The sequence below is a fragment of the Lissotriton vulgaris genome, chromosome 2_1 (genome assembly GCF_964263255.1).
Source record: "Lissotriton vulgaris chromosome 2_1, aLisVul1.2, whole genome shotgun sequence".
Taxonomy (NCBI): Eukaryota; Metazoa; Chordata; class Amphibia; order Caudata; family Salamandridae; genus Lissotriton; species Lissotriton vulgaris.
Window position 1 is genome coordinate 195,340,104 of NC_141687.1, and position 27,410 is coordinate 195,367,513.

Sequence of the window (27,410 nt, forward strand, 5' to 3'; positions counted from 1 at the left end):
TTGTTCGGAGAAACGAGACCAGGAAAGACCGAAGAGGGCGCTGACGCTTGGAACCAAGGCCGACCCGAGAAGCCAGGAGGCCAATGACCCCACAAGTCGCCCAGCCACGCTCCTGGAGGAGCTAACTAACCCAGGCATGCAAGAGCTTCACAGGCTGGGTGGGGAGGCGGGACCGAGCACCCCAATAGCTCCCGAAGCCGCGTCCTCACTTCCCTACCTTTCCGTTTGATTTTCTTCTGTTTTATTTTTGGCAACACCCACGGATTTGTACTTCCGACATTGCACTGTTTCTGAGACCCGGTTTGTGAGCACCGCACGCGTGTACAGGTGTCCCTGCACTCCCCTCCTTAGCATGTTGCAAACAGGAAGAAAGAAAGCTACATAAAGTATCCCTCTCTTTGTGTTCCCCGTTCTATGGACCCAGAGACTCCCGATAGCCGCCGCCAGTCAAGACGGGAACATAGGAGGAGAGAACATAGGAGAGACCGAAGCCCCTACCAAAAGGTGGACTTTACCCAGCATTCTCCTGAACGTCTTTTTAAGATTAAGACGAAAAACTGTGCAAAAGGCAATAAAGTCCTCTACGCCCCTACCTGGTGTCTGTATCGCTCCCTTACCCACGCAACAAAAGGAACCAGCCACTACAGAGGCGACAGGAACCCATGCCAAAATCAAAATCTCCTGACCATTCCCCCTTATAAACTCCAAAGCCAGGGTAGCCGTATGTTTACCACTCTTGCCTCCAAACTATGGAACTCCCTTCCCTCAGAAACCCGCTCCTGCACCAATCTCCTGATATTTAGAAAACAACTTAAAACCTGGCTGTTCACCCAGGCTCATGCTTAATTTTCCCCTATCTCCATAGCATCTGTCAGTCAGCGCCATGAAACCTCTGGGTGTACGAGTGCTATACAAAACCTTGTTAATATAACATAACATAACATGCCAAGGCCATCAAACAGAAAGAGCGAAAGCCAATAGCACAGAGAATCAGCAAACAACTCACCGGAGAGGAGAACCCCCCAACAGTGCCCGGAAAGAAAACTCGTAAGCACGAGTGGCCACGAGCAGGGGCACCACCCGAAGAAGGGATCCAATGGGAGAAGACCCGCGGTACACCCTACACCAGAGAAAAGACGAGAGCCGGGATGGGCAGGCGGCAAGGCCGCAGGCCAGGAACAGAAACCCCAACCACGCAGACCAAGGAAGAGGAGCACAGGAACTACAGCGCCCGACCGTCCAACACCATCCAGACACCCATGCATCGTAGATGGGGGGGGCGGGGTCATAGAGCCCCAGAGAGCACCAGTTTTTCGGAGCAACCACAGGCACACAGAAGCACCAGCCACCAGGCACCAACAGGAAGCAAGTAGCGCGGGCTCCGGTGGCAGCAGCTGGATACCCCTAAAAAGAAGAGGGGACGTAGCACAGCGCTGAATGAATGAATGAATGAAGCGGTTCTTATAATGCGCAAACTTAGCCCCATGGGCTGAGGGCATGCTCCCCAAGTAGGAGGCCCCGGGTACAAACCTCGGCATTCCCAGGAGGTACCGACGCTGGAACATGGCATGTCCCAGCAGGCTAGCCTGCCACCACTCCAGGACCGGCACACTAGCAGGCTAACAGAGGCTCCTAGAAGAAAAAAAGGAGCGAAAACAGCCAGAGCGGGGGCTAACAGCACAGCAAGGCCCCCACCGTCAATGGGAAAAAAACATCACATGCGCATTCGAGAAGACTGAAAATGAACATGTCACCCCAGCACTCGTGACCACAGCAGCACGCCAGAAATGCAAGGCATCCCAGGGTCACAAACCCCTCGAATTCCAACCGGCAGAGCGTGGAAAGTCCAGGGCACACACAAACGCTGTACGGGGCATATCAAACAACACATTTTGAAGACACTTTACTGCACTCAATGTGAAGTTAATTATTGTTGTATAATTCATTCGGCAATTATATTCAGGGCGTGGACCGTGCAAAGGCCTCAAACCTGGTGCCCGGTTCCAAAGTCGGCAGCTTCAGCTATAATGTGACATCCTTTCCACAGTGCTGCACATGCCAGAAGGAAATAAAATCTCCACAAGGGGACTCGCCTCGAGTGGGGGCCAACCCCAGGAACAAGGCCCCCACTCCATCGTCGTCACATCCAGGAGACCGGCAGGAGCCCATCCAGCGCGGCACGACTCACCCGGCCAAGCTCGAGAAGACGAGCCCGCGACCCGTAAGAAACCGGGAACTCCAGCCCCAGCCGCAAAGGACCGGAAGGCACACACAGTGCAAGCAGAACACCGGCACCAACAGGGACAGACTCCAAGCAAGCCCGGCAGGCCAGGAGACAGTCCAGGGAACCCCGCGCCCGCACAGCCAGGCAGTCGGGCGGGGGGGAGAGAAGAGAAGCACCGCCACTCCAGTCCAGCAGGAGCAGCACCAGCACACCACCCAGTCTGTCGACAGACAGAAAAAAGAACAGGAGGGATGCTGGGTAAGCACTGCTTATGTACTCCCTTTGGGAGGGGCAGTATTAGCGTCCCAGCATTCCTCTTGTTTTTTTCTGTCAGGAGAGGGTCATCTCCACTTTGTAATGAATGGGACGAGGACATAAGGAACCTGGGGTAATTACTAAATTATTCCAATTCCGCCAGTGGAATTAAAAATGTGTCCCACCCCAACCGTAAAGCAGACTAGGGGATGGTGTGCAGGAGTGCAGCTGGTGCGCAGCAAGGTTTATATATAGATAGCTTTTTAAAAAGCACTGTGATGTGGATGCTGAATCATTTTGTAAGCACATCCCAACACGTGCGCACACGCTTGATCAATTAGGTAGGCATTTTTAATTTGTATTTACCAATATGGATTGGTGAATAAAAAGTAGCACCAAAAGCAATCTTAAATTGGTTTTTTTTGCACAAAACCAATTTAGAAAAATAAATAATGGGGGAGCAGGGCACGGACAAGGGACAAAGTAATATAGAGGACAGGTGGGAACAAAGGGCACGGGTGAGAGAGGACAAGTGAATCATTGCAAGATAGGACAAGTGGAGCGCTGGGTGGGGGAGAGCAAAACATGAGCGCGAGGCAACACGGAGGGATGCACTGGGTGGGGCAGAGAAGTCCACAATGAGACAATGTGGGAGGTGGGAGAGAACACAGGAACAGAGGACAATGTGGAGCACTGAGATGGGTGGTGGAGCCGCATGGGGCGCTGGGGGTGGGCAGAGAAGCACTTCAGGAAGGCATAAAAGAAAAAATGCAAACACTCGGAAAATAGAAGTAGCTAATCAGGGAGGTGGGAACCAGGTGTTGCTTAATGATAGGAACAAAGACATGCTGTAAGAGCTAAAGCAAACAAAACCAGCGAATCGAAAGCAAGCACATGTGAGGGACAAAACCTAAAAACAACGGTAAGCAATAAGCGACATCCCCAATGTCTTTGCAAGCAAAAAGCTGCGCTGCATGGTAGGCTTTGACCTAAAAAGCTACAGATAAACCATGTCAGCACTGAGAAATCCTCCCCCATAATGGAAATAAAGCATGCTACAGCAGGAGCACGCTCTGGCACTTAAATCTGTGACACCAACAAAATCCTGACCTGCAGAACGAGCCACTTCAAAAGCCCTCAATACAGAATTTCAGCAATGTTGCTTTTCAAATAATGGTATCTCATGCAGCTTTTCATCATCTTAATTCTGATATAAAGCACCACAGTATTATTCCATTACTTGCATTCATCACTCAGCATTGCCATTGTCCAGTCATTTGTACCTAATGCATGACTTCTATTGCTACAGGGGGATCTTTCAATGTCTATTTACATTGATCTGTAGCTGGGCAATCATCACACATTGACACCGTCCAGCCAATGCACATCGGTTCTGGCTCAAGCATTCCGTGTTTATCCAGAGCCGATGCACCCAGACCACCGCCAATGCACACCATGACCTGTGCCCAGTCCTCCTCTTTGAGTTACGAGCCCCCTGCACACTTTATTCCCATTAGTTCAGATGAGTGGCTTCCTGTGTTATTGCAGAATAGAAACCCATCACACAACACCTCTAACACACAACAACCATGACCCATACCTCAACACTTACTTCAAATACGTAACAATCATCATTGTGCTAATGCAATTGAATCCTGAGCCAGCACCTACGCAGCTGCTTTGCCCATACACACCTATGCGGTCCCACAGCATTCCTAATCAAATCACATCAAAGAGCTGATGCACCCAACTCAGCAACTAGACAATCATCCAGGTATGTCACACCCCCACTGACCCGCAGTCTGGATCCCGGCAGCTGCGTTAATATAACCCAAGTTATGGTTAGGTGAGGATTGTCACTTGCTTCCCTATATACCAGCTACCACTTACTAACTCATTGACAAATCAGTCTTCCTTGAACATTCCTAGCAAATTACAGAGTACTAACTCATTCACCTTGCACAATTTTGGGATTCTCCAATCAATGCACAGGAGCTCAAACTGCTCTTTACGAGACGGGTGAATGTGGCGCGGCTGATGGGATTTATACTCATGGTGTCTAGTAATCAGTCGCCTGCTACAGTGTACATATAAAATGCAATGTGAGGACAGGGATGGATACATGGAGGTGGATATGGGATTCCAATTTATTAGACAAGGACACGAGCCATGCGGGGAGTGAATCACTATGGACGGCGAAATCTGTTGGTGCTCGTGGTTCAGAGGCGTACAACTTTGGTCCTTAAGGATCAAAACCAGGCAAGAGTTTCAAGATATGCACAGTGAACATTCACAAGATAAAAGCGACAACATTGCAGATCCAAACGGTCATCCATGGCACTGTACATGCTAGACTAAGAACCGGATGCAGCGCGAGCTGTGTATCACTGGCGCCGAGGTAAACTCCTCTTGAGACGGTGAAAGGAAATTGAATGGAACCAGGTGCGTGGATTGAATTCACTCTCTCTTCCCTGGCTCTCTTTTGTATTTTCACAAACCACTGGATTATCAATAATCATGACAACAAGCAATAATCCGAACTGCAGCTTTCCTCTATGCCAATGTTCTTTCAGAACAGTTATAGGGTACGCTCGATGTGTAATTTGTTTCTCGAAATCCACATTTAAATTATTGATGTACCCAGAAGCCATTTAAAAAAAGCCATTAAATTGATTTGATTTCCTGGGAACGAATTAGCCAAATGTTAAAGCGCATACAGTAATTCCATCCTGTGTCATTTAACTCAAAATATATCCAATGGTTATGCTTTTTTTTTCACTAATAGGTGCTTGCGAACATCCTAGAAAAGGCTACCTGGACGGCACCCGTGATTGGCGCCAGGACGCGGAACGTCGCCGCATTACAACTGAACAGCACAAGCGATGCAGAACCAGACTGTTCTGAAACACATTGGCTCCAGGATTGACCTAGATATACCTCACCCATCACCTCTGGGTCTACGTGAATCCGTGATGGCTGATGGATGCAGAGTGGCTGCACAGCCTCCAGTAATGAGCACAGTGAAGAAAGTGGGGATAAAGAGATGGAGATCTCTGCTGTGGCATGGCTAAGCAGATGTCCCACGTACGCATTCAGTCTCACCTCTACTATTTTGGGACTCCGTAGGAGAAGCGGCTGGAGGACCCTCACCATTAGGAATGAACCACTCTGGGATTGGCAGAATGATGCCACAACACAGAAGGGCTAGCCTGGAGAAATTCATGTCTGCGGAGAATGACTCAGTGGTAAAGAGACCCTCACAGATCAAGGGTTAAAAAGACTCAATGATGCACTGGGGGAAACAGGTCTTACAATAGTTAGGGCTGGATGGCTCGAGGACTGGCAAAGGGATGCAGGCCTTGGACTTAGAGATTCAAGCCTTGAGAAAGGAATGTCTCCGGTGAATGGCTCAGAGATACAGAGAACCGCACAGACCAAACACTGAAAGGTTCAGTGATGCACTGGGGGCGCAGGGCTTACAATAGTCGTGGCTGGATGGCTGGATGGCTGGATGTCTGAAGATATTTTATTTTCAGAAACTAAAATATCTGCAGCAGCGTGGCTGTCACAGGTTTGCAGCATCTCCCCTTTAGGGGTCTATGGTTCAGGAATTGTCGAGGCCTATAGATTTAGGGAAATGCGCCTGTATCCTCAGGCAAAATACCAATATCCTTGTAGCGTGCGCCCACTCACAGAGCGAGATGGCCTCATCTGATGTCATTTGTAGAAAACGGATGCATGACGTTACAACGCATACTTTTACCACGCATACCTTTACAACGCGGTATTTACAACGAATACCGTTACAACGCATAGCGCTTAGAGGTGCTGGATAGTGGTAAGTATAATTTTCTATTCCAACTCCAGTCCCCGTGGACACTAGGGAAGGTGTTGGATAGAAAATTAAACTTATTCCCTATCCTAGAGCTCCCCCCAGCGCAATGCGTTGTAATGGTATGCGTGGCAATGCCTGCGTTGTAATGGTAGTGCGTTGTAAAAACTTCGTTGTAAACGTTGCATACCGTAGAAAACTGGTGCAAACTGGAGGCTCCTTGTTGTGACACCATGCCAACTGCCTGCAGTGGCCTTAATTTAGCACGTGTGCTGTGCACAGCGATGCAAAGCCTCTCATTCCTGGCTGTACATCTCAAACCTAGGCACGTGGAAAGAAAAACCTTTCGCCTGCGTCTCGAAGACTCACTGGTTGACAAAGGGATGCGCCGACTTGCAGCTAATGAGCTGGATTAAGGAAATGGTAAAGAGGTATGCACTGCGTGTCTGTGAGAGGTTTGGCATGCTTAATTTAGCCTTCACTGGTACAGAGCATTTCACTAAAGTAAGTTGAAGGTTTATGTATGAGTACAGTTATACAAAACCCCTCATGAACACAAAAAAACCTGACTAGGGTTTATGTAACAGGGTGTACATTTTCCTTTGCCCCCTGTTTACCTTTCTAAATCTTACACCTTTGGTCGGTCCTGATGAAACGCCAAAGATCCAGTATGGACTATTAGGGCGTGAAACATGTTGACCCCATGACCTTTTTCACTCACTCACCTTTCATAAGTAGAATTAACCCTCCTCTTTAGTGGAAGGTCAAACAGTTATTTTCTGTTTTTAACCATACCGAACGGATCTAAGAATAAAATACTATTAGGGGAACCGTTACAATATTTCTAATTCACCTTCACACAGATCCCACACACTCGTTTTTCTTAACCCCTTCGCTGCGGGGGTTATTCCCCTGCTGTGCTGGGGGGATGGGCGCGCACAGCTCAGCTTGTCATGAGCGTCCAAGGTGTTAAAAAGATCTTCGGTAAAGAGCCCTCTAGCGGGATCCGTAGGGGACTGCAGCGCCAACCCTACGAGGAGCAAAAACTCCATATGATGAGGCATGACACCTAAACGGGTGTGTGAGGGCAGCTCTCTCCGTTTTTCCTATCCAACCTGACACTGGTCTATCTCAGATGAGTGATTCTCTACTTCTTTCCACTCTCTACATATTCCACAACAAAGTTGTCTGGAATCTCACTACAGGAACAGTTGCCCATCAGTGGATTCATTCCTACGAGTCTCCCTGATGCTGTGAGTTTCAGTTTCAGGTCTTGGGATGAAAAAGGCCAGTGACATGTTTTAGAAGATTGTGCACCCCTGCCCTGAGTCACTCATATCGAATTTTACTAGCCTGCTCTATTTAAATGCGTCTGTCAGTATCCTGAAACTGTGTTGTTTGCTGCAATGCTGTAGCAAAATAGATGTTGTGTATATTCTTAGCCTATGAATTGTGTGTTAAAATGAGTGTGGAGCTTGTGTACTAGGCTTAACTGTGGTTGCCAAGGACTCTATTTTGGATCTGCTGTGTATGTGTGGTCCACAAGATGGAGGTTTAAGAGAGCAAGCCAGACACCAGTGTTAATTGTAAGCCTTCTCAAAAACATTTCTGATATTCTCTGTAGTGGATAAGTCTCTCAAATGTGAAGAACTGGAGTCCGACAACTACTTTGAAGTGTAGGTACAGCCGTTAGCCCCTTCCTGCTCCAATCTTCATGAGAGGAAGCCAACAGGGGAGCCTCTCCGTCTTTTGTGACTTTTGTTCTTGGTTCCCTCGACAAGCTGCTCCCGGCCCCACCCCTTCTTCCTGCCGACACTAGAAGGCAAATACTGTGGCTTGACTATTCAGGTAGAAATACTCAAACAACAGATACTGCCTGTAACAGGCTCCAGAGCGGCACCTGTGGATATGCAACTCATGTCTGCAAACTTGGTGTAAGTTTTGGGAAGAATCCACCAGTTGGTAGTGTCATGATTTTTCACCTACCTGTCCCAGCGGTCCCACCGCAGAGGAGAGCGGGAAACACTTGTGTGCTCCAAAGCTGTTGTTACTGGAAACCATCACCCCATCAAAAGGTTTGGGACTAGGAACCCAGCTACCGGAAGAGCTTCCATGACACCACATTGGTGCATGGAGCACACTGACCACCGGAGAGGAGTACTGGAGGTATCCTTGCTCAAATGTCAAGCTCCCCTGAGGAGCTATGCATTTTAGGCCCAAGGAACATCCACGGAAGGAAGATCTTCTGACTTGGATCATCATGAGCGAGGGCAGTCTCACCTATGCATGTCGTCAACCCCGCCTTCCCTTGGGGGTGGCAATCTAACCAGCAGCAGAGTCAGACGGACTGGGCAGAGTCATTGCAGCTTCTTCCCCAGTTCATGTGTGCATGCACACTGAGGGGAAAACTAGGGTCCCCGGGCTCTGACAGGCAGAAATGAGGGACGTCTGAATGAACCCAACTCAAGGGACATTCAACAGTGAGACATTGAGGAGAAGGCATGACTAGAGGCATTCATTGAAAGTCTTTAAATTCACCAATGATGATAAAACGTGAGCAGACTGGTGAGTGCCTACCAGCAGCTCCCTTGGTGTTGCTTACGTGAGGTACTTTCAGACCTCTCACACATTTTTCTCCATGTGCACTTACATATGGGGATATAAGCGGGGGTGATTGACAAACATTTAAATTAGGACACCAAGACCCAGTTAAGAACAAGGAGCCATTCCTTGGGCGGAGAGTTTACTACCCTGCCTATGGATCCTTGGAAAAATTAGTTGTCTGTATCCAAATCAGGTCTTTATTGATATATTGTTGTTATGAGTGGAGGGGACCTGTTTTGTAAATCCCTCTTTTGCTCCTTATTGTGGATGACAGAATTTCTCACACTAAAAAATTATTAACCCTTGATTGTCCTGAATAAGTTCCCACACATGGTATTAGATCAATGAGTGAGAAACAACACAACATTGTAGAAGCCAGTGCTCGGTGTGCAACAGAAGGGGGAGGCAGAATACAGGAAATTACATTAACAAAGGGACAATCCCGAGAACCTAAATGAAGAATTTGGAGAACATGGTTTCATCAACATCCACGTGTCGCAGAGGGCTGTCACTTCAAGCCACAATTCAATTAAATGGATTCCACCTCCTCATGCCACCAGAAATTAATGCATCTTGCGGTGTCAGCCAGGCTGCTATCACCCCCTTGGAGTTTGGCGTTTCCAAGCCACTCCTGCAGACATGGTCCAGTTCTGGCAGCATCTCAGCCTCTAACAAGAAGTTGGCACAAGACAAGGGCCGTGTGACAGAGGGGACTGGTTTGGCAGATTGCTTTCAGAGCATGGCGGCTGTTAAACACATTGCAAATCCCGACAGTGATCAGAGGACATGCTCAGAAAGGAGTGCTGCTCTGTGTGCGAGTGACAGACCACCACAGCAGAGGGCCTTCACCACCCGCGGAGGCCAAGGGCTGGACGCAAGGCGTGAAATGCATATTAAACACCAGACCTCACCTCTTCTGAGTTGCAGATCGCACCCAGTGCTTGATTTGTAAAATAATAAGTGCCAGGGCCCAAAGTTGGCTCAGAAGCCTGCGGCTGGTGCTATGTGAAGGTCCGGGTGTCAAATAACAAGGCTGCGACCGCTTGATGCCACCAGAAGCCTCTTTTATGCCCTCCCCCCCTGAACCGGCACTCACTAACTCTTTTTCCCTCTCTCTCAGGTTCTTTTTCATCCCTGCATCCTTTTTTTTGTCGCTATGTTTCAGTCTTTCTCTACCTGGTGGAGAGGTGTGGTGCAGCGGCCAGGGCAGCTGACTTCGGAGCACAGGGTTCACGATTCGATCCCCGGCTCTGGCGGCAGCTCAGCTCAGCACCATGTGACTCTGGGCAATAGCTCACTTAATTTCCACGATGGCCCCCAGCGCCTTGAGACCCGTAAGGGTGAGTAGTTTGTGCTTTACAAATACGGATTTACATTTAAAAATACAGATTTTTATCTCTTACTTTCCCCCATTTGTTTTACTCTCTGTTTTTCTGCATCAGTCGTTTTGAGAAAAAATAAGTGCTGATCCCTAAAAGTGAATGCCGGTGGAACCCCATGCAACCACCGGCTGAAATTAAACACTGATATCATCTTCATTTAAAACACAGGTCCTACCTCTGCTATCCATCCCCCAGTCAGAGGCGTCCTGTACTTCAACCACACATGTAACCCGTTCCCTTAAGTGTTGTCTCCTGACACTGCTTTACATACAACTCTTCCCACTGCTTATCAAGCCGCACCCCTCAGATGTACATGGGTTCTGCCTCCGTTTACACCCATGCAGCCCTCCGTTACAAAGGGACCACTTTTCACTACACATGATGGCACTTCCCTCTCGGGCAGACGCACCTACTTCTATCACATATGTGAACTTCCGCACATGCCAGGTCCACCCTATACATACTAACCTCTCTTTATTAAACCCCACACTGAGACACCTGTCATCAGCTTTATCCAGGGCATTTTTCCTGTGTTACACATTGCACCTCTCTTTGCTGCACGTGCCGCCTCTCTCGAGTACACCTGGTGCCCCCTCCATTACACCTGGTTCCCCCCTCCTGTGCACGTGGCTCCTCAGTCAGTTGCACGTGCCACCTCCCACCGCGTGAGACTCCCGCCCCACCGACTCCGGTCTCTCCCTCTCAGAGACGCCGAGGTCCCCTCTGGCTGATTTTGTCAGAATGCAACAATCCGGAAAATTGAAGTGTTTGGAATTTGTTGTTAAGGGAACGCACCTGGGGCTTTGCAGCAGAACTCGCCGAGGCCAACCAAGGGGAAGAGGTGTGCGAGCCGTGCCTCCGTGAGCCTGGGTTTGTAGCAGCGAGACAGTGCACAGGTTAGGTGGCGGGGGTGTTTCCGTGGCCCACCCCTGCACTGCGCATGCTCTTTCAGGAGCTGAACCTCACACTGACAGTGTCGTTTCCTCTTGTCCGTGGATCAGAAGGTGAAAGGGGGCCGAACACAGCTGGCGCATCCTTAATCTGGGATGCGCAGCGTATACGGGCCTCTCAAGGCTGTCAGCGCCACACCTGTGCCTGCACACTGCTGTGCCACTTACTGATCCGTGGCAAGGCGCACCACAGAGCGTGTTTGGGAATGCACAGCCACTCTTATGAGAGGCCTCTGTCGCTTCAATGCCCGTCCCTTCTGTGGTGCTCTCTGTCACTTCAAAGCCCGTCCCTTCCGTGGTGCTCTTTCTGTCACTTCAATGCCCGTCCCTTCTAGGGTGCAGCCTCTGCGACTCCAACACTCATCCCCTCTGTCTTGCGCCTTCAGCACATCAATACTCACCCCCTGTGCGGTGCCGCCGGCGTCACTCCAATCCTCATCGTCACTGGTGTGCAGTCTCTGTCCCCTCACCTCATACCCTGTGTGGTGCAGCCTCGGCCTGCCAACTCGTAGAGCAATCTCACCATGTGAAAACCTCAGAAAACGAGCTGGAAAAACACTATTTACAGGATTTCAGCGTGTTTCGTAGGCACCGTGTGATAACGGCTCCTCACCGGGTGACTGCGTGTTGGGAGCCGATCTCGTGTGTCACATGGTGGCACCGTGGGAGGCGGCAGGTCTGCCTCTGTCTTGCAGCCTTTGGCATCTCAGTGCTCACTCCCTCTCTGGTGCGGCTTCAGTCCCTTCAATGCTCGCCATCTGTGGTTTGGCCTCTGCCACAACAGGGCTCCTCTCCACTCCACACTGCGCGCACCACTGCTTCACTGCTTGTCAGCACAGAGGTGCAGAGTAAGCCCCTAGAATGTTCACTCTTTGTGGTGCAGATTCGGCCATATCAGTGCTCATCCCTCTGCCTTGTAGCCTCTGCCACTTCAATGCTCAAACCTCTGATGCAGCGCCACCACTTCAATACTCACGTCCTGTGTGGTTCATAGTCACATCAGGGCCACATGAACCCCCGCCCCACATGCCCAAACCCGCAAATAACACAAAGACACAAGTGTTAGGTTTGGGTAAAAATTGCTGCAGGTTTATTACATACAACATATGTAATGACGGTGGGTTAGCTTACGGGCGATCCTAGGGCAGGCCACATTCTCGCCACCTGCCCGCCTGTTGAGCCAAACAACACAGTGGCGAACCACCCAACTGTTGTACAATTACCATAATTATAATGACACGCCCCTTGTGGGGCGTGACTAGGCAAACCCCCGGTTGCGCAGGCCCACAACCGCCCGAAGGACTACTGGGGCGCCGACACGGATTCCTGCACCTCCCATGAGGTTACAGGTTAGGCTCTGAGGTTATGCTCTGGCACCCCTATGTGCCCGCTGACGTCCAGCGTTTGCACCTCTCTTCTTCCGGATCGCCCAGTAACTCTAGGGACTAAATGAATAGGATTTCGTAAATGGGTTAACAACGTGTGACTGTGGTGCGCTGACGAGTCAAGATGCATCTAGAAACGGGTGCCCCCCCCCCCCCCGCCCCCACAGATTGGGAAGTCTTTGCTGTGAATTCCCCTTAAGTGCGTGGGGAAACTCTGAAGTATCATACAGTGGTTTGTTCTTGCATCAGCAAGTTGGGGAGAACCCAGTTCTTGAGTAACGCACCATTCCTAAATTCCGTTTTTGTAAACAGACACTTTTGTTCGTCTTTGATAAGTTACTCCCTAATATAGTACTGTGAGCCATTAACTGTCATCAAAGAGTTGCCTGCGAACTGCAAGTTACAGGTTTTGAGCCTTATGTTTCCTCCAGTCCCATGACCCGAATGTGCCAAAAAAGGTTTTGTCTGGTTAGAAATGCACTACTATTAGTAACGCCAATCACAACCATGGTACAGAGTCTGGAGTTGCTGCTTTACATAAACACTCGTATAAGATACTGTTTACTGCTATGGAGGCATTGCATTACCCCAAACCTAACACTTGTGTCTTTGTGTTATTTGCGGGTTTGGGCATGTGGGGCGGGGGTTCATGTGGCCCTGATGTGACTATGCGCCTGCCCGAGGCCACGCAGTGGCCATCAGGAGGGCGGGCTCCTAGTCACGGAGGGCTGTCCCGCCCCCGCATGACGCAGTAGTTCCTCTCTTGAGGCAGTCTCCCCTTGGTTGGTGGAGACTGGTTGTGATGCACGTCCGGGGCGGTTGGGAGGAGCCGTCTGGGGTACTTCAGACCTCTGCCCTGCTGGGGAGCCCTCTTTGCCGCCCCGGACGTCGCAGCTCCGTGTTGGGACACTCCAACTCCATCTTGAGCCAACCCCCAATGCATAGTTGATGCATACCTCGCACAGAGGCAGAAACCGTGGCCCACCGCGCAGCCCGAGGAGTGCGAGGAAGAGGGGGGATGCTTGGCGTGCTGGCCGGACCTGCAGCGGGAAGGAAAACACAATTTAAAAGATGCCGCGCGCCAATTACATCCGTTATGCGATTGGGCCTCGAGGTGCGATGGCCCCAATGCTCCCTTGTAAAACCGACCACCATCACCTAAACTGTGCATGGGATAGGCCCACCCTCGCAGAGAAATTACCACGCGTAACTAAACATGTCACATGAATGGGCCTCGAAGTACCAATGCCCCACGATACTATACTCGCATTGTAAATACGGTCACACACAGCAATGTAAGCGCCGAATGTGCAGAAACCTCGCGCACATATACCAATGGTACGTGAAAACGATCAGTCACACAATTGGGTTTTGTGGGATTACCACCCAATGACACTATACATCACCGATAACTAGAGGAAAATGAATCCAAATTGAGCACATACGGCTTAACGATCGCACTGCAGTATGCAATGCCACAATAAGTCTAACACAGCACGCAATAGGCGACGAGCATCACACAATAGGCGACGAGATACCAAGGCACAAAGAGATATACCCCCTTCGCAAATATGGGCGCCATCAAAACCATTGCACCCGAGCAAACTGTATGACAGAGAAGGAAAGCACCGGCGTGAGTGGAGGTACCAAAGAAACGAAGCACAGTGTAGGCAAACACTGCGCACTAAATGAAACATGCCCGTCGCAAGCAATTACAAAGCGTACTCCGGCCACCACAAGGAGCTCCGGACGATCGTCCCGAAGTTTAAGGTACTTGGAGCTCTACTAGACCTAGCACGCGGCCCCCACTTGAACAAAATGCACGCCCGACCACCATACCTCACAAAAATGGCCACCGAAATGCTGAACTGGGGGAGGGGGGGGAATATATATGCTGGGAAGGCCATGCTAATCGTGTACCTAATTGGATTAGCGCCGCGGACAAAACATACCGAAGGAACCACCGCAGGCAGCGCCGCATTACAAAGCCAATAGCCCGTGGCTTCAACCGTGGAAATAACCTCTTACACGCCCCTACGCGCCAAGTCTGGGACAGCAGCAAAACAAACTACGGGCCGGAGGGCAGCATAGGATTGGCGACGCCCGCCTGTGACCGCCTCGTACCATAGTACCCGCAAAGCTGGGCACAGCACCATACCACCATCCCGGAGCTCCCGCCGAACACCCGACAACTTGCCCCAAAGTTAAATAGGCCATAACCCATAAGCACAACACTTACTGCCCACGGGAGGGCGAAACAGCCCGACGCACCCACTGCCCTACATAGGATGCGCTTAAAATGACACCGGCAGCCGAGGCCTCAACGCCAGCCGGACGGGGCCCCGCATACTCCTCATAAAAACTACCGCACCTACATAAGCCCCCTACTGCCATCCACCACACACCCCGATACCCACGGGCAGCCCGCCACTTAAGGGAGTGCCGCGACTCCAGATTCAGGCCGAGCAGGAGAGGGGAGGGGGTGGCGTAAGGGTCACAGAAGGACTGCGCCTGCACTGGCAGCAATCTGTCTCCCGCACCCAGGTGCTGCTCCGTTCGCGCCGCCCTCTCAGGCTTAAATTACGGGACCCGCCGCTGCCGGTAATGTCGAACCTCACGACACACAACCAGGGCAAAACTCACCGCACACGAAGAAGCCAACAAAACGACGCCAGACCAACAGCACAGGAGATATAGCGTCCCCCGCGAGGACACTGCCACGCGTCTATTCTATCAAAAGAGTGTCCCAACACAGAGCTGCGATGTCCGGGGCGGCAAAGAGGGCTCCCCAGCAGGGCAGAGGTCTGAAGTACCCCAGACGGCTCCTCCCAACCGCCCTGGACGTGCATCACAACCAGTCTCCACCAACCAAGGGGAGACTGCCTCAAGAGAGGAACTACTGCGTCATGCGGGGGCGGGACAGCCCTCCGTGACTAGGAGCCCGCCCTCCTGATGGCCACTGCGTGGCCTCGGGCAGGCGCAGACTCCACAAGGCCAATGCCCGCCCCCCTGCGGTACAGCCTGTTCCACTTTTATACTCATACCCTGTCTGTCGATGCTCGTACCCCTGCGGTACAGCACGTGCCACTTCTTTTTTTTTGTTAAATAATTTTTATTGATTAAGTAAACAGGTACCAAGGGTATAATTTAAGCACAAGATAGTAAAATTACTTGAATACATCATAAAAAAGAACAAAAAAGAATACGAATTATGCATTAAGATAACTATTGATTACAAACATGTGCAGTAGGTAAAATTAAGAAAATGAGGAGCTTAGAGTACTGTCTGAAGAATAATTAAGTGAACAATTTTATACTGTAAAGATAAAAGGGAACCGGGAAAAGAGGAAGAAGTAAAAAGCAAGGAGGAAAGGAAGACAGGATAATTAGAATGTAAGTATTAGTTTTAGGAGGAATGAGAAGATAGAAAAGTAGTAAAAGGTAACCAAAGTTCTTCAGAATTAATTTTTCGAGATATGGATGAAACAGTAGAAATTCTATGTTTGTCATAAAAAAAAAATCCACCATTGTAACATACAAATTTGGGAATAATACTCCCAACAGGTAAGAATAACTTTAAATGCAAGAGCAATAAAACGATCAAACAACTTCAATTTCAGCACTGTATCATGACAATCAAAAGATAAAGAGCCAAAAAAACACATTATGAATTGATAGGGGGACACAAAATTGAAAAATCTTGGAACATTTGGTCCAAATATCGTTCCATAATTGTTGGACATTGAGACAATAGAATATCAAATGGGTAAGAGTGCCATCTACGGATAGACAGGACCAACAAAGAGGAGAGGATGAGGGGTCAAATGTATGAATGACCACTGGTGTCATAACCGATCTATTGTACAGAGAAAATAGAGATTGTGTGATATTAGCAGCTCTGGAAGTAGATTTCTTTTTAACCATAACCTATCCCATATTGTGGAAGAGAAATTGATGGAAAGATCCTGTTCCCAAGCAAGTTCAATTAGAGAATTTGGTCTTTCAGAAGAACGAGTGGATAGAAGTTTATATATAAAGGCAGCGTGAGGATTGGAGTCAGTGGGAATGTTATGTAAAGGAGTAAGAAAAGCAAAAGAGGCGCAATTGGTTGGAAAGTTTTGGGTTGTGATAAAAGATTGAAGTGCGTGTGATAGTTGATGATATTGAGAGATGTAGGAAGAGGGTAGATCATAACACTGTTGTAATGTGCTAAAAGGAATAACAGAGTTATTAGATATAAGTTGATGAACGTATAAAATATTATTTTCTTTCCAACGTTTAAAATAAAATGATTTGTGGCGGAACTTAATAAATTTATTGTACCAAATAGAATATGCAAGAAAAGCTTGATAAAAGTTAGAACCATCTATATACAATGAATGTGATAAGTGCTGGGAATATTTTAGAATAAGATGCTTAGATATAAAGGTACAATTGGACATAAAGCAAATATCGTAGAAGAAGTCACGTAACAGAGATCGTTCGAAACGGATCCAACTGGGAATCAGAACATCTTTTGTGGTCTGTTCGGAGCATGTGCTTGCCTAATTAAAAAAGCAGTATGATACAGTTTCAAGTTAGGAAATCGTACGCCTCCCTCGCTCTTTGGTTTAATTAATTTAGGTAAAGCAATACGAGCAGGCTTATTATTCCAAAGAAATTTAGTACAAATGGAGTTGATTTGATTAAAATAGTGGTTAAGAATTTTGAAGGGTAACATAGAAAGTAGAAAGAGCATAAGAAGGGTAACATAGAGAGTAGAAAGAGAATAAGAGGTACAATCATCATTTTAATGGTATCCAATCTGCCCCACCAAGATAGATCCAATGGAGACCATGAAGAGAGTAGACTTTGGATTAGATTTTAAGTTTTAAGACAGTAAAATTATGAGATAAAGTTTGAGGAATAGTAGAGGAAAACCACAAGCCACGATACTCAATTTTAGACGGACACCAGTTACAGTTGGTGTCAGCGAATATGAATTGATAACAAATTGAGTTAACAGGCAAAATTTCAGTTTTGGAAAAATGTAATTTATAACCAGGTATGTTAGAATGTAGGTCAATTTCCTGCAAAAAGGGAGGCATGGGGGTTAATGGTCTACAACAAGAATATAATCTGCATAAGAAGATAATTTAGTTTCACAAGAGTTGTGAGAAAAAACAGTAATTAAAGGATTATGACGAAGTTCAAGAAAGGGTTTGAGACAGAAAAGAAATAACAAAGAAGAAAAGGGACAGCCTTGCAGGGTACCTCGATGAAGATTAAAATAAGGCACATTAAGCCAAACTCTGAAACACATGCACGAGGTGAAACAGTTCGATGAAAATAGAAATTTGGGGCCGAAGCCAAACCACTGAAGAGTTTTAAACATGAATTGCCAGCTTATGCAGTCGAATGCCTTCTCAGCATCAAGGGATCGAGCGGCTAAGGATCAGGATAACTTCTATACTCATTCCTGTGTTTGTCGATGCTCGTCCCCCTGCGGTACAGCCTGCCCCACTTCTATATTCAATCCCTGTGAGTCGATGCTCGTCCCCTTGCTGTACAGCCTGTGCCACTTTATACTCATTCCCTGTGTGTCGATGCTCGTCCCCCTGCGGAACAGCCTGTCCTACTTCCATACTTATTCCCTGTGAGTCGATGCTCGTCCCCTGGTGGCACAGCCAGCGCCACTTCTATACTCATTCCCTGTGTGTCGATGCTCGTCCCCCTGCGGTACAGCCAGCACCACTTCTATACTCATTCCCTGTGAATCGATGCTCGTCCCCCTGCGGTACAGCCGGCACCACTTCTATACTCATTCCCTGTGAATCGATGCTCGTCCCCGTGCGGTACAGCCTGCGCCACTTCTATACTCATTCTCTGTGTGTCGATGCTCATCCCTCTGCGGTACAGCCTGCCCCACTTCTATACTCATTCCCTGTGAGTCGATGCTCGTCCCCCTGCAGTACAGCCTGCACCACTTCTACACTCATTCTCTGTGTGTCGATGCTCGTCCCTCTGCGGTACAGCCTGCCCCACTTCTATACTCATTCCCTGGGTGTCAATGCTCGTCCCCCTGTGGTACAGCCTTCAACACTTCTATACTAATTCCCTGTGTGTCGATGCTCATCCCCCTGAGGTACAGCATGTGCAACTTCTATACTCATTCTCTGTGTGTCGATGCTCTACCCTCTGCGGTACAGCCTGCCCCACTTCTATACTCATTCCCTGTGAGTCGATGCTCGTCCCCCTGCGGTACAGCCTGCGCCACTTCTATAGTCATTCCCTGTGTGTCAATGCTCATCCCCCTGTGGTACAGCCTGTACCTCTTCTAATCTCATCCTCTGTGCAGAGCAGGCTCTACAAGGTCAATGCTGACACCCTTTATGGTGCAGGTTCTGTCACTTCCATGCTTATCCCCTCTGCGGTACAACCGGTACCACTTCTATACTCATTCCCTGTGTGTCAATGCTCGTCCCACTGCAGTACAGCCTGTAAATTGTAAAATGTAAATGTAAATTGATACTTGTATAGCGCACTACTCACCCACAAGGGTCTCAAGGCGCTTGCACGAATACCGCTGAGGAACCCGTCCTGGCTTTCCCTGTGAGGCGTCCACTCCTGGGCACCCCCAGGGTGGAGGCCAGGCATCCTTAGCGTTGTGGGGGCCGTTGAGGAGATTAAGCAAGCTATTGCCCAGAGTTGCAGAGTGGGACTCCATGATTGGAATAGGCCCCGAGGCGAGAATTATCAGGTCCGTGGAATTTTTGAGCCCAAGTCCCGCCGAGGCAGGGAATTGAACGCTGGTCCCGGGCTAGACCTCTGCATCAGGGTCTGCCGCTCTAATCATTGAGCCACACTTCTCCTGTGCCAATTCTATACTCATTCCCTGTGTGTCGATGCTCGTCCCCCTGCGGTACCGCCTGTGCCTCTACTATACTTATCCCCTGTGTGGTGCAGCTTCTACAAGGCCGATGCTCACACCATTTATGGTGCAGGTTCTGTCATTTCCATGCTCATCCCCCCCGCGGTACAGCCTGTGCCACTTCTATACTCATTCCCTGTGTGTCGATGCTTGTCCCACTGTGGTACAGCCTGTGCTACTTCTATACTCATTCCCTGTGTGTCGATGCTTGTCCCGCTGCGGTACTGCTTGTGCCACTTCTATACTCATCCCCTGTTTGGGATAGCCTCTCCAAGGATAATGCTCACACCCTCTATGGTGCAGGTACTGCCACTTACATGTTCATCCCCTCTGTGGTACAGCTTCTGCCACATCAGTGCTCATCCCTTCTGTACAAATGCTTCTCCAAAATAGCTAATATAAAGCAGGTTACTCTGTGAGGGGTGAGTACATCATTGCTGGGTGCCATCTATAGGACATCACCACAGTGTTGCACCCAAACATCTACCTCTTAGGCCCCATGGAATCAGCAGCTGATACCCAGCACCCCCACTAGTGTCTGCAGACTGTACACGCTGTGTACAACCCACCCATACCCATCTCCGTGTGCGGAGCCCCACCCAAACTCATCTCAGTGTGCATAGCCCCCATCCACACAGTGCAAAGCAGAGCACCCACCCACACCCATCTCAGTGGCGGAGCCCCCACGCACACAGTTCAGAGCAGAGCCCCAACCCATGCGCATCTGAGTGCGTGGAGCCCCCACCCACACCCATCTTAGTGTGCGGAGCCCCACCCACCCCCATATGAGTGCGCAGAGCCCCCGCCCACACATTGCAGATCAGAGCAGGCACGTACCGTCGGTCCGGCAGGATCGGGACGCGCCATCCTTTCACCTGGCTCAGCTTCGTGTCGGAGAGCTCGATGTACAGGGGCAGCTTTGGGACCCAGACGGTCATCTCTAGTGGTGCACGGAGGTGCTCGAAGCTGAAGGTCACCCTGGCATTCATGGAGCCCCGCGACTCCTTCCCACTCACAAAGATGTAGTCACAGCTGCTGGACACCTGGGGAGGAACAGAGGAGAGTTTGGTTAGCACCTGGGAAGTATAAACCTTGAAGGGGTCACAGAAGACAATTCGGTCTCTATCAGTGTATATGAAAAGGTTTGTAAGACTTGAGCAAGGAATGGGCTTGGCCAAGTTGAATATGTGCGCAAAGGGGACCGTCTGTGGCCCTCTTCCTGTCTTTTTATAATACCGAAAAATTCTTTCAGCAAAACAAAAATAGGTTGAACTGGAATAATATGTGAACAGAAGTGTTGGGCAATGTGGGACTCACACATGACTCCTTTGGCGTAGAGTGCAGAGGTGTAGAGTAGACCGGAGCAGAGTAAATTGCAGTGGTGTAGGGTAAAGTGTCATAGAGTAGACTGAGGTAGAGTAAATTGCAGTGGTGTTGAGTGAGGTATAGTGGAGTAGTGCAGAGCAGAGAGAAGTGGTGCACGGTAGATTGCAGAGGTGTAGAGTAGAGTGGCACAGAGTGCATAGCATAAAGTAGCGTGGTGTATGGAGCAGAGTGGAATAGAGTGGTGTAGAGTGTAGTGGCATAGAGTAAATTGTTTCAAAGTGGAGTTAAGTGGCATAGAGTAGAGTGTTGTAGAGTGCAATGGTGCAGAGTAGATAAGAGTGGCTTACAATGGATTGGCTTAAGTGCAGTGGTGCATAGTACAGTAGTGTGGGATAGCGTGCATTGGCTTAGAGTGGTGTAGAGTAGAGAGAAGTTGAGTGAAGTGGTGTGGAGTGGCGCAGAGTATAGTGCAGCGATGCAGTGTGGAGTGGAGTGGCTTAGTGTGGAGTGGTGCAGAGTAGAGTGCAGTGGTGTGGTAGCGCACTGCCATTACAGAAGCACATCAATTGAAATGGCCATATGGTCAGCATACAAACGATAATGTGTGGAAAAGTCATCACCTAGGGGCCAGATGTAGGTAAGTAGCATTTACCGATTCTTAATTACCGAAAATTACCGAATTTTACCGATTCGGTAATTAAGAATCGGTAAATGTGAGGGGTGGGTATGTAGGGAATCCAGATGTTCCCTTTTACCGAATCGGTAAAAGTCAGTATTTACCGATTCGGTAAATACCGAATCGGTAAAGCCTATTAATTCCTGTGGGCTTCAAAGCCCATAGGAATCAATAGGCTTTACCGATTCGATATTTACCTAATCGGTAAATACCGAATTTCACAAGGGTGCAGGGGGTGTCACTTTGACACCCCCTGGCACCCCCTAAACAGGATTGGGTGCCATGTGGCAGGCATACAAGCCCTAGGGGCAGGTCTGCCTGCCACATGGCATAGGTGTGCATGCACACATGTGCATGACCACCGGAATCGGTATTTTACCATGAAGTTGGATTTCATGGTAAAATACCGATTGGTTAAGGCCTTTGGGACTCAGAAGAGTCCCACCTACATATGGAATTTACAGAATAGGTAAAATTACCGATTCGGTATTTTACCGAATCGGTAATTTTACTGATTCTTTAAATGTAGATTTACCTACACGTGGCCTTGGATTTAGGCCCCTACATACCGATTGGCCATTTACCGGTCGGTAACGGCCGAAATCGCCCGTTACCGGTCGGTAAATGTCCTGAAACGGCCACCTACATCGGGCCCCTAGTGTTTTGATTTGTTTTGTATGTTAACATATTTGTTTCCACCACACTTCAGAATCACCCAAAATGTGCTTAATTTGTGCATTCCTTAATATGATGTATTCTGAAATATGAGTGACAGAAAAAAATAACATCATACTCATCCTGAGAAGCCAAAATTATTGTCACATAAATCATCTCACTTTGAAGTCAGAGAAAGAAAAGTAAACACCAAACTCCCTGGAAGACAAAGCCTGACATTTGACTCTGTATTTGAATGCAAAGCAAATGTAACAAGATAAGAACAAGATTTTAGGGCCTGTTTACAAAAATTCAGTACTAGGGGAAGAATATTGTAAATAAAGTTTGGGCATGGGAAAGGACGAAGTCAAGCTGGAAAGCCTAAAACAAATAAAACCAGTACATAGAAAGCAGACAAATGTGAGTTACAAACCACAAAGCCAATAGTAAGCAATGGGCAGAAAGCATTCCCAGGGAAGCTTTCCAAATGTCCCCAAGAGGTCGTTGGCAAACCAGACAACTCTGCTGTCTGGAAGGCTTCAACCTAAAAAAAATTACAGTGGTGAACAGCATGTCTGCATTTATTGAGGACACAATGGATTTCCTTGATAAATTGCAATAGGTTGACACTGGAAACATAAAACTGTAATGTGAACTGAACAATCATTTACTTTATACATCAGTACACTGTATGGATAATCTGGGATGCGTCAAGCTATATATTGTTGTGAAAATATATAATTAAAGCTGACAAAATATTTTGTGCCTGAATAATGTATAATAATTTTGATTACAACTAGGTTGGAAAAGCATTTTTCCAAAGGTATCTCTAACATCGATTAGGTTGAATGTCACCTCAGTCCTATGCAAGCCTATCTAAGTATTGCTTTGAAAACCTTTTAGTGCCAGTGCAGCTGAACCAGCAATTGCTCAACACTCTAATTTGCTGAAGTTCAGGAAGACTTTAAAAACCTGGCTATTACTCTGCTAGATAAATTATTGCCACTTTGCTTCCAATGTCAGATACAAATTAACAGTGCAAAGGGTCCTATTGGTAGGCACTAGATTAGCTTTTTTATAATCATGTTAAATTCCCGTCTGAAATATTAGAAGATATGATACATTATTTAGATGTAAATGTTGACCTTTAAAATGAGAGTTGAGGACCTCTCCTTTCTTCAAGGACGCAAATGAACAGGCCACAACAACGTGTTGTATTATAACACCTACCATCATCCAAGAAACAAAACTTTTAACTCTTACAAGTGAAGCATATTACATCTAGCTATGCATATTGTCATACATATACAGAAAATTGGAAAAACACTTGTAAAAACGGATATCACTAAGAGATACTTGGTGAAACTGAGCAAAAATAAAATTAATAGGTTGGAGTTAAAAAAAAAGAATAACATCTAAAATGGCTAGACCCATATTTGTTTCATAACATCCTGTTCAATATATGAAGAATTAAAAAATTATTCTGAAGCATTGGTCCATTATCAAATCTTATTAAGAAATATGTGGTCCTGCTGAGGTACTTAATGAGGGGATCCTTTGTTTAAATATCAAGGATTTTTTAATTTACAACCTATGATTTTTTGATCAATCAGGGAATCTGCTGGCAATATACAACATGAGTTATTAGGATTAAAAAAAACTCCTACCCTGATTTGAATGTGTAGATTCTAATAGCATTTATAGATCTGGAGTTATGTATTATCCCAATTTGAGTAAACAGATTAAAATAAAATAATAATGGCCACATGTATCAAAAAAACATTTTGCCTTCCTTAAATAGTGAACTTTAGGTAATCGCTATTTAAGGAATGCAAAATGGTATGTAAGAAAATAGGGATTACCTAATAGTGATTCCTAAAGATTCGCAATCACAATTAGATAATGGCTATTAGACAATACTGCTCCATTTGTTCCTATAGGTGTGAATGGTTTTGTATTACCTAATTTGTGATTGCCTACTTGGAAATTGCAAATCATGACATGCAAACCAAAGGGTGCCCATATAGGCAATGTAAAGTGCATACATGCCCTTCGGGCATGTGTGCGCCACATGGCATTTTGAAAAATGTATTTGTTGTGCATTTAAAAAAATTACTCATGGTTGCCATCAACTTGGATTTGATGGTAATGCCATTTTCTCAATGCACAGGTTGCATTTAGAAAATGCTTAATACATGTACTTACAAAATCGCAAATTGCGATTATTTATTTATAGTTGCAATTTTAGATAATCGCAAAAAATTGTGATTGCCTACATTGCACTGCCAAAGCCTTCTAAGCATCTTGAAAGGCGATTTTTCATTTCACAAATGGTCAAATTTAGAAATTTTCACCATTTACGAATGCAAAATAAGTTTATACATGTTGCCCTTAGCCACATGTTACATGATGTATTGTGTTTATACCATCAAATGCCCATGGGACGTCTACACATTGGGATGACAACATGGAAAGTTAAAGTTCCCTAAAGTGAACACAAGAGTAATATCAGTACATCTAATATAAACTCTCCGGAGATAAAATGTTGTATATCGGAAACTGAACAAGTGTGGAGAAGTGTGGCTCAGGGGTTAGAGGCAGGAGACCCGGAAGTTGAGATCGGCCCTGGACCAGGGTTCAATTCCCCGCCTCGGCGGGTCTTGGGCTAAAAATTCCACGGAGTCGATAATTCTCGCTCCGGTGCCTTCTCGACTCACGGGTTCACACTCTGCGACTCTGGGCAATAGCTTGCTTAATCTCCACAACGGCCCCTTGCGGCGGGATGCCTGGCTTTCACCTTGTGGATACCCTGCCGGGGCTATCTCACAGGGGAATACCAGGACGGGTTCCCTAAACAAGCGCCGGGAAACCCACTGCGAGTAGCTGTGCGCTATATAAGCTCAAATACATTTACAATATGTTTTATGGAAAATCAAAGAGGGTGTCTCCTTTGAAAAAAAGGCATATTGAACTTTGAAGATGAATACAAGACCTAAGTGTCTGAATAATAGATTAGACTTTATCTGTTTTTTTGTAATTCTTAATTGCTACAATTTGTATTAAAATTGAGTTAGAGAGAATTTCATGGAACATGACCTCACATCATTATTAAAAGGCGTATTCAAGATGTGGCAAAGCAATGGCATAGAACCTTTGGTTCACTGTCAGAAGTTTAAGGGAAGATCATGTAGGCGGTTGTTTGAATGGCACTGTAAGTGACAAAACCAGTTGTTGGCTCAAGTATTGTTTTGGTTGATATTTGTGATCTCAGTTTGAACCATTATTCCACTTTATATATAACAATGCCAACAACGTTTATGTTTTGATGTTTGTAGGAATCATTCTTGTAACAGCTTGAGATGAAGCGTATCACGCCTGAAATACACTGAGCAATTGAACTACTTGTTTGAAATTTGAGGGGAAAAAAGTCTTTGATTTGATGTGAATCAACATATAAGATTCATTTAATTAATTACCTCGATTGAATATATAAATTACTAGCTGAACTTTTGGCCATAAAAACAAATGTTGTGTGCTACCTTAACAACTAGCACGTTTTTGCTTCTAATTAATGAACTAATGAATTAACTACCTGTACGTATGACAAGATAGCTCAGTACATAGATGAGTGCAGATTCAAATCCTGACAGCCTTTCATCATTTCAAGGCATACCTTGAAGATGAGAAACATTTAAGATTCTACAGAGACTTCAGCTTGTTGTGTGCACTGTATAAATTACAAACATATTTATTTTTTTATCATTAACTGGCACAGTAAATATGGTTTGCTTGTTTACAGATGATATTTTTTATACACCCAAAGTCACATACGGAAACTTTTCAGAGAACCCTAAAGATAATTTCAAGTAACCTTGTACCTTAGGAGTCATAGGGACAAAATAACAGGCTTGCATCCTCCCTATCCTTCATCCATTGACTCCATCAACAGAACTTGCCTAAGCGTCTAAGGACAGAGACCTATAATATAGCTGCAGACGGCTTGGATAAATGTGAAGCATGGTCCAAAATGTAATGATTTTGGCATTATATTTTATACTATCCTCTACTCTCTATAATGGCTGGCCCACCTGTAAGTAAACTAGATATACCCTTATTGTCCTAAACATTGTTATATCTTCCCCAAAACACTTTAGTGAACTAGGTATATGTCTTGGTTGACTTATTGCAACACTCTTTTATCAGATTGGCTTAGTCTATCTTAAACCATCCAAACATGTCCAGAATGGTGGTAATGCGGTGAACTGAAATTATACTAATGTTCCATCAATAGTTGTTTTTACAGAGTACATCTTATGACTGCTATGTTAAAGGTTATTTTTACAGCGTTTATATTATTATTATTATTGTTTATTAAGCGTGTGATTGCCTAACGGGTGCCCTGGCGCTTAGCCAAAAAGTGCTTTCTTCATGCCAAAAGAACCAGGATAAAGTAACCTAAATTAAGTAAATAGATAGGTATTCCGCGCTCTACAAATGTTCAGAAGATCGGGCTCAAGCAGAAGATCTAAAGGTAGGTTGTTCTAGGCCTGAGCGGAGACCCAAAGGCAAGGCCTTCTCTGTGAAGGCCTTACCTTTAAGGCGTTCTCTGCAGAACTTTGGTATTATGAGCAGACCGGCAGATGATGGGCGAACCAGCCTAGGACAATATCTTTCAAACACATCAGAAATGTATAAGCCGTGAACTGCGGGATAGAGAGCTTATTGGGCCAAACAAAGCTTTAAAGTGGCATCTCATCCTCATAGAAAGCCAGTGAAGCTATCGGAAAAACACTAAGATATTTAATCTTCTCAATGATTCTCTGCTGCATTCGGTGCAAGTTGTAACCTGATAATGAGATACTCAAGGAGGCCAATATACAGGGCACTGCCGTAGCCCAATCTACTTAGCACCAAGGTTTGACCCAACATCTATCTGGAAACCTGAGGAATAAACAAAGGAATCTTCCTGAAATGTCGCACAAGCAAGAAGCATGTAGACATCAACTTATTGATGTGCAACTCAAATGATAATCTGCTGTCGAATAACACTTCTAGATTCAAAGCTGAAGTGCCGGATACCAGGTATTTGCCCAAAGAATGAGGCCAGCACATATGGGACCAAATGGAAAAGCTAAATTATGTACATACACAAAAATAGAATGCTTTTTATCAACACCGAGGGCCAAAACCATGTGGGAAAACCCCACTGTCA

At 46.7% G+C, this 27,410-nt stretch overlaps 1 protein-coding gene across 1 annotated transcript in view; it reads right to left on the reverse strand.

Moving 5' to 3' along the window:
* The window catches only part of TMEM132E (transmembrane protein 132E), a 1,029,855-nt gene that overhangs the window by 78,551 nt on the left and 923,894 nt on the right, over nt 1–27,410 (reverse strand). Inside the window, exon 6 of the mRNA XM_086954717.1 lies at nt 20,380–20,585. Coding sequence (XP_086810843.1) covers nt 20,380–20,585 — 206 coding nt within the window. The remainder of the gene's footprint in view (nt 1–20,379; nt 20,586–27,410) is intronic.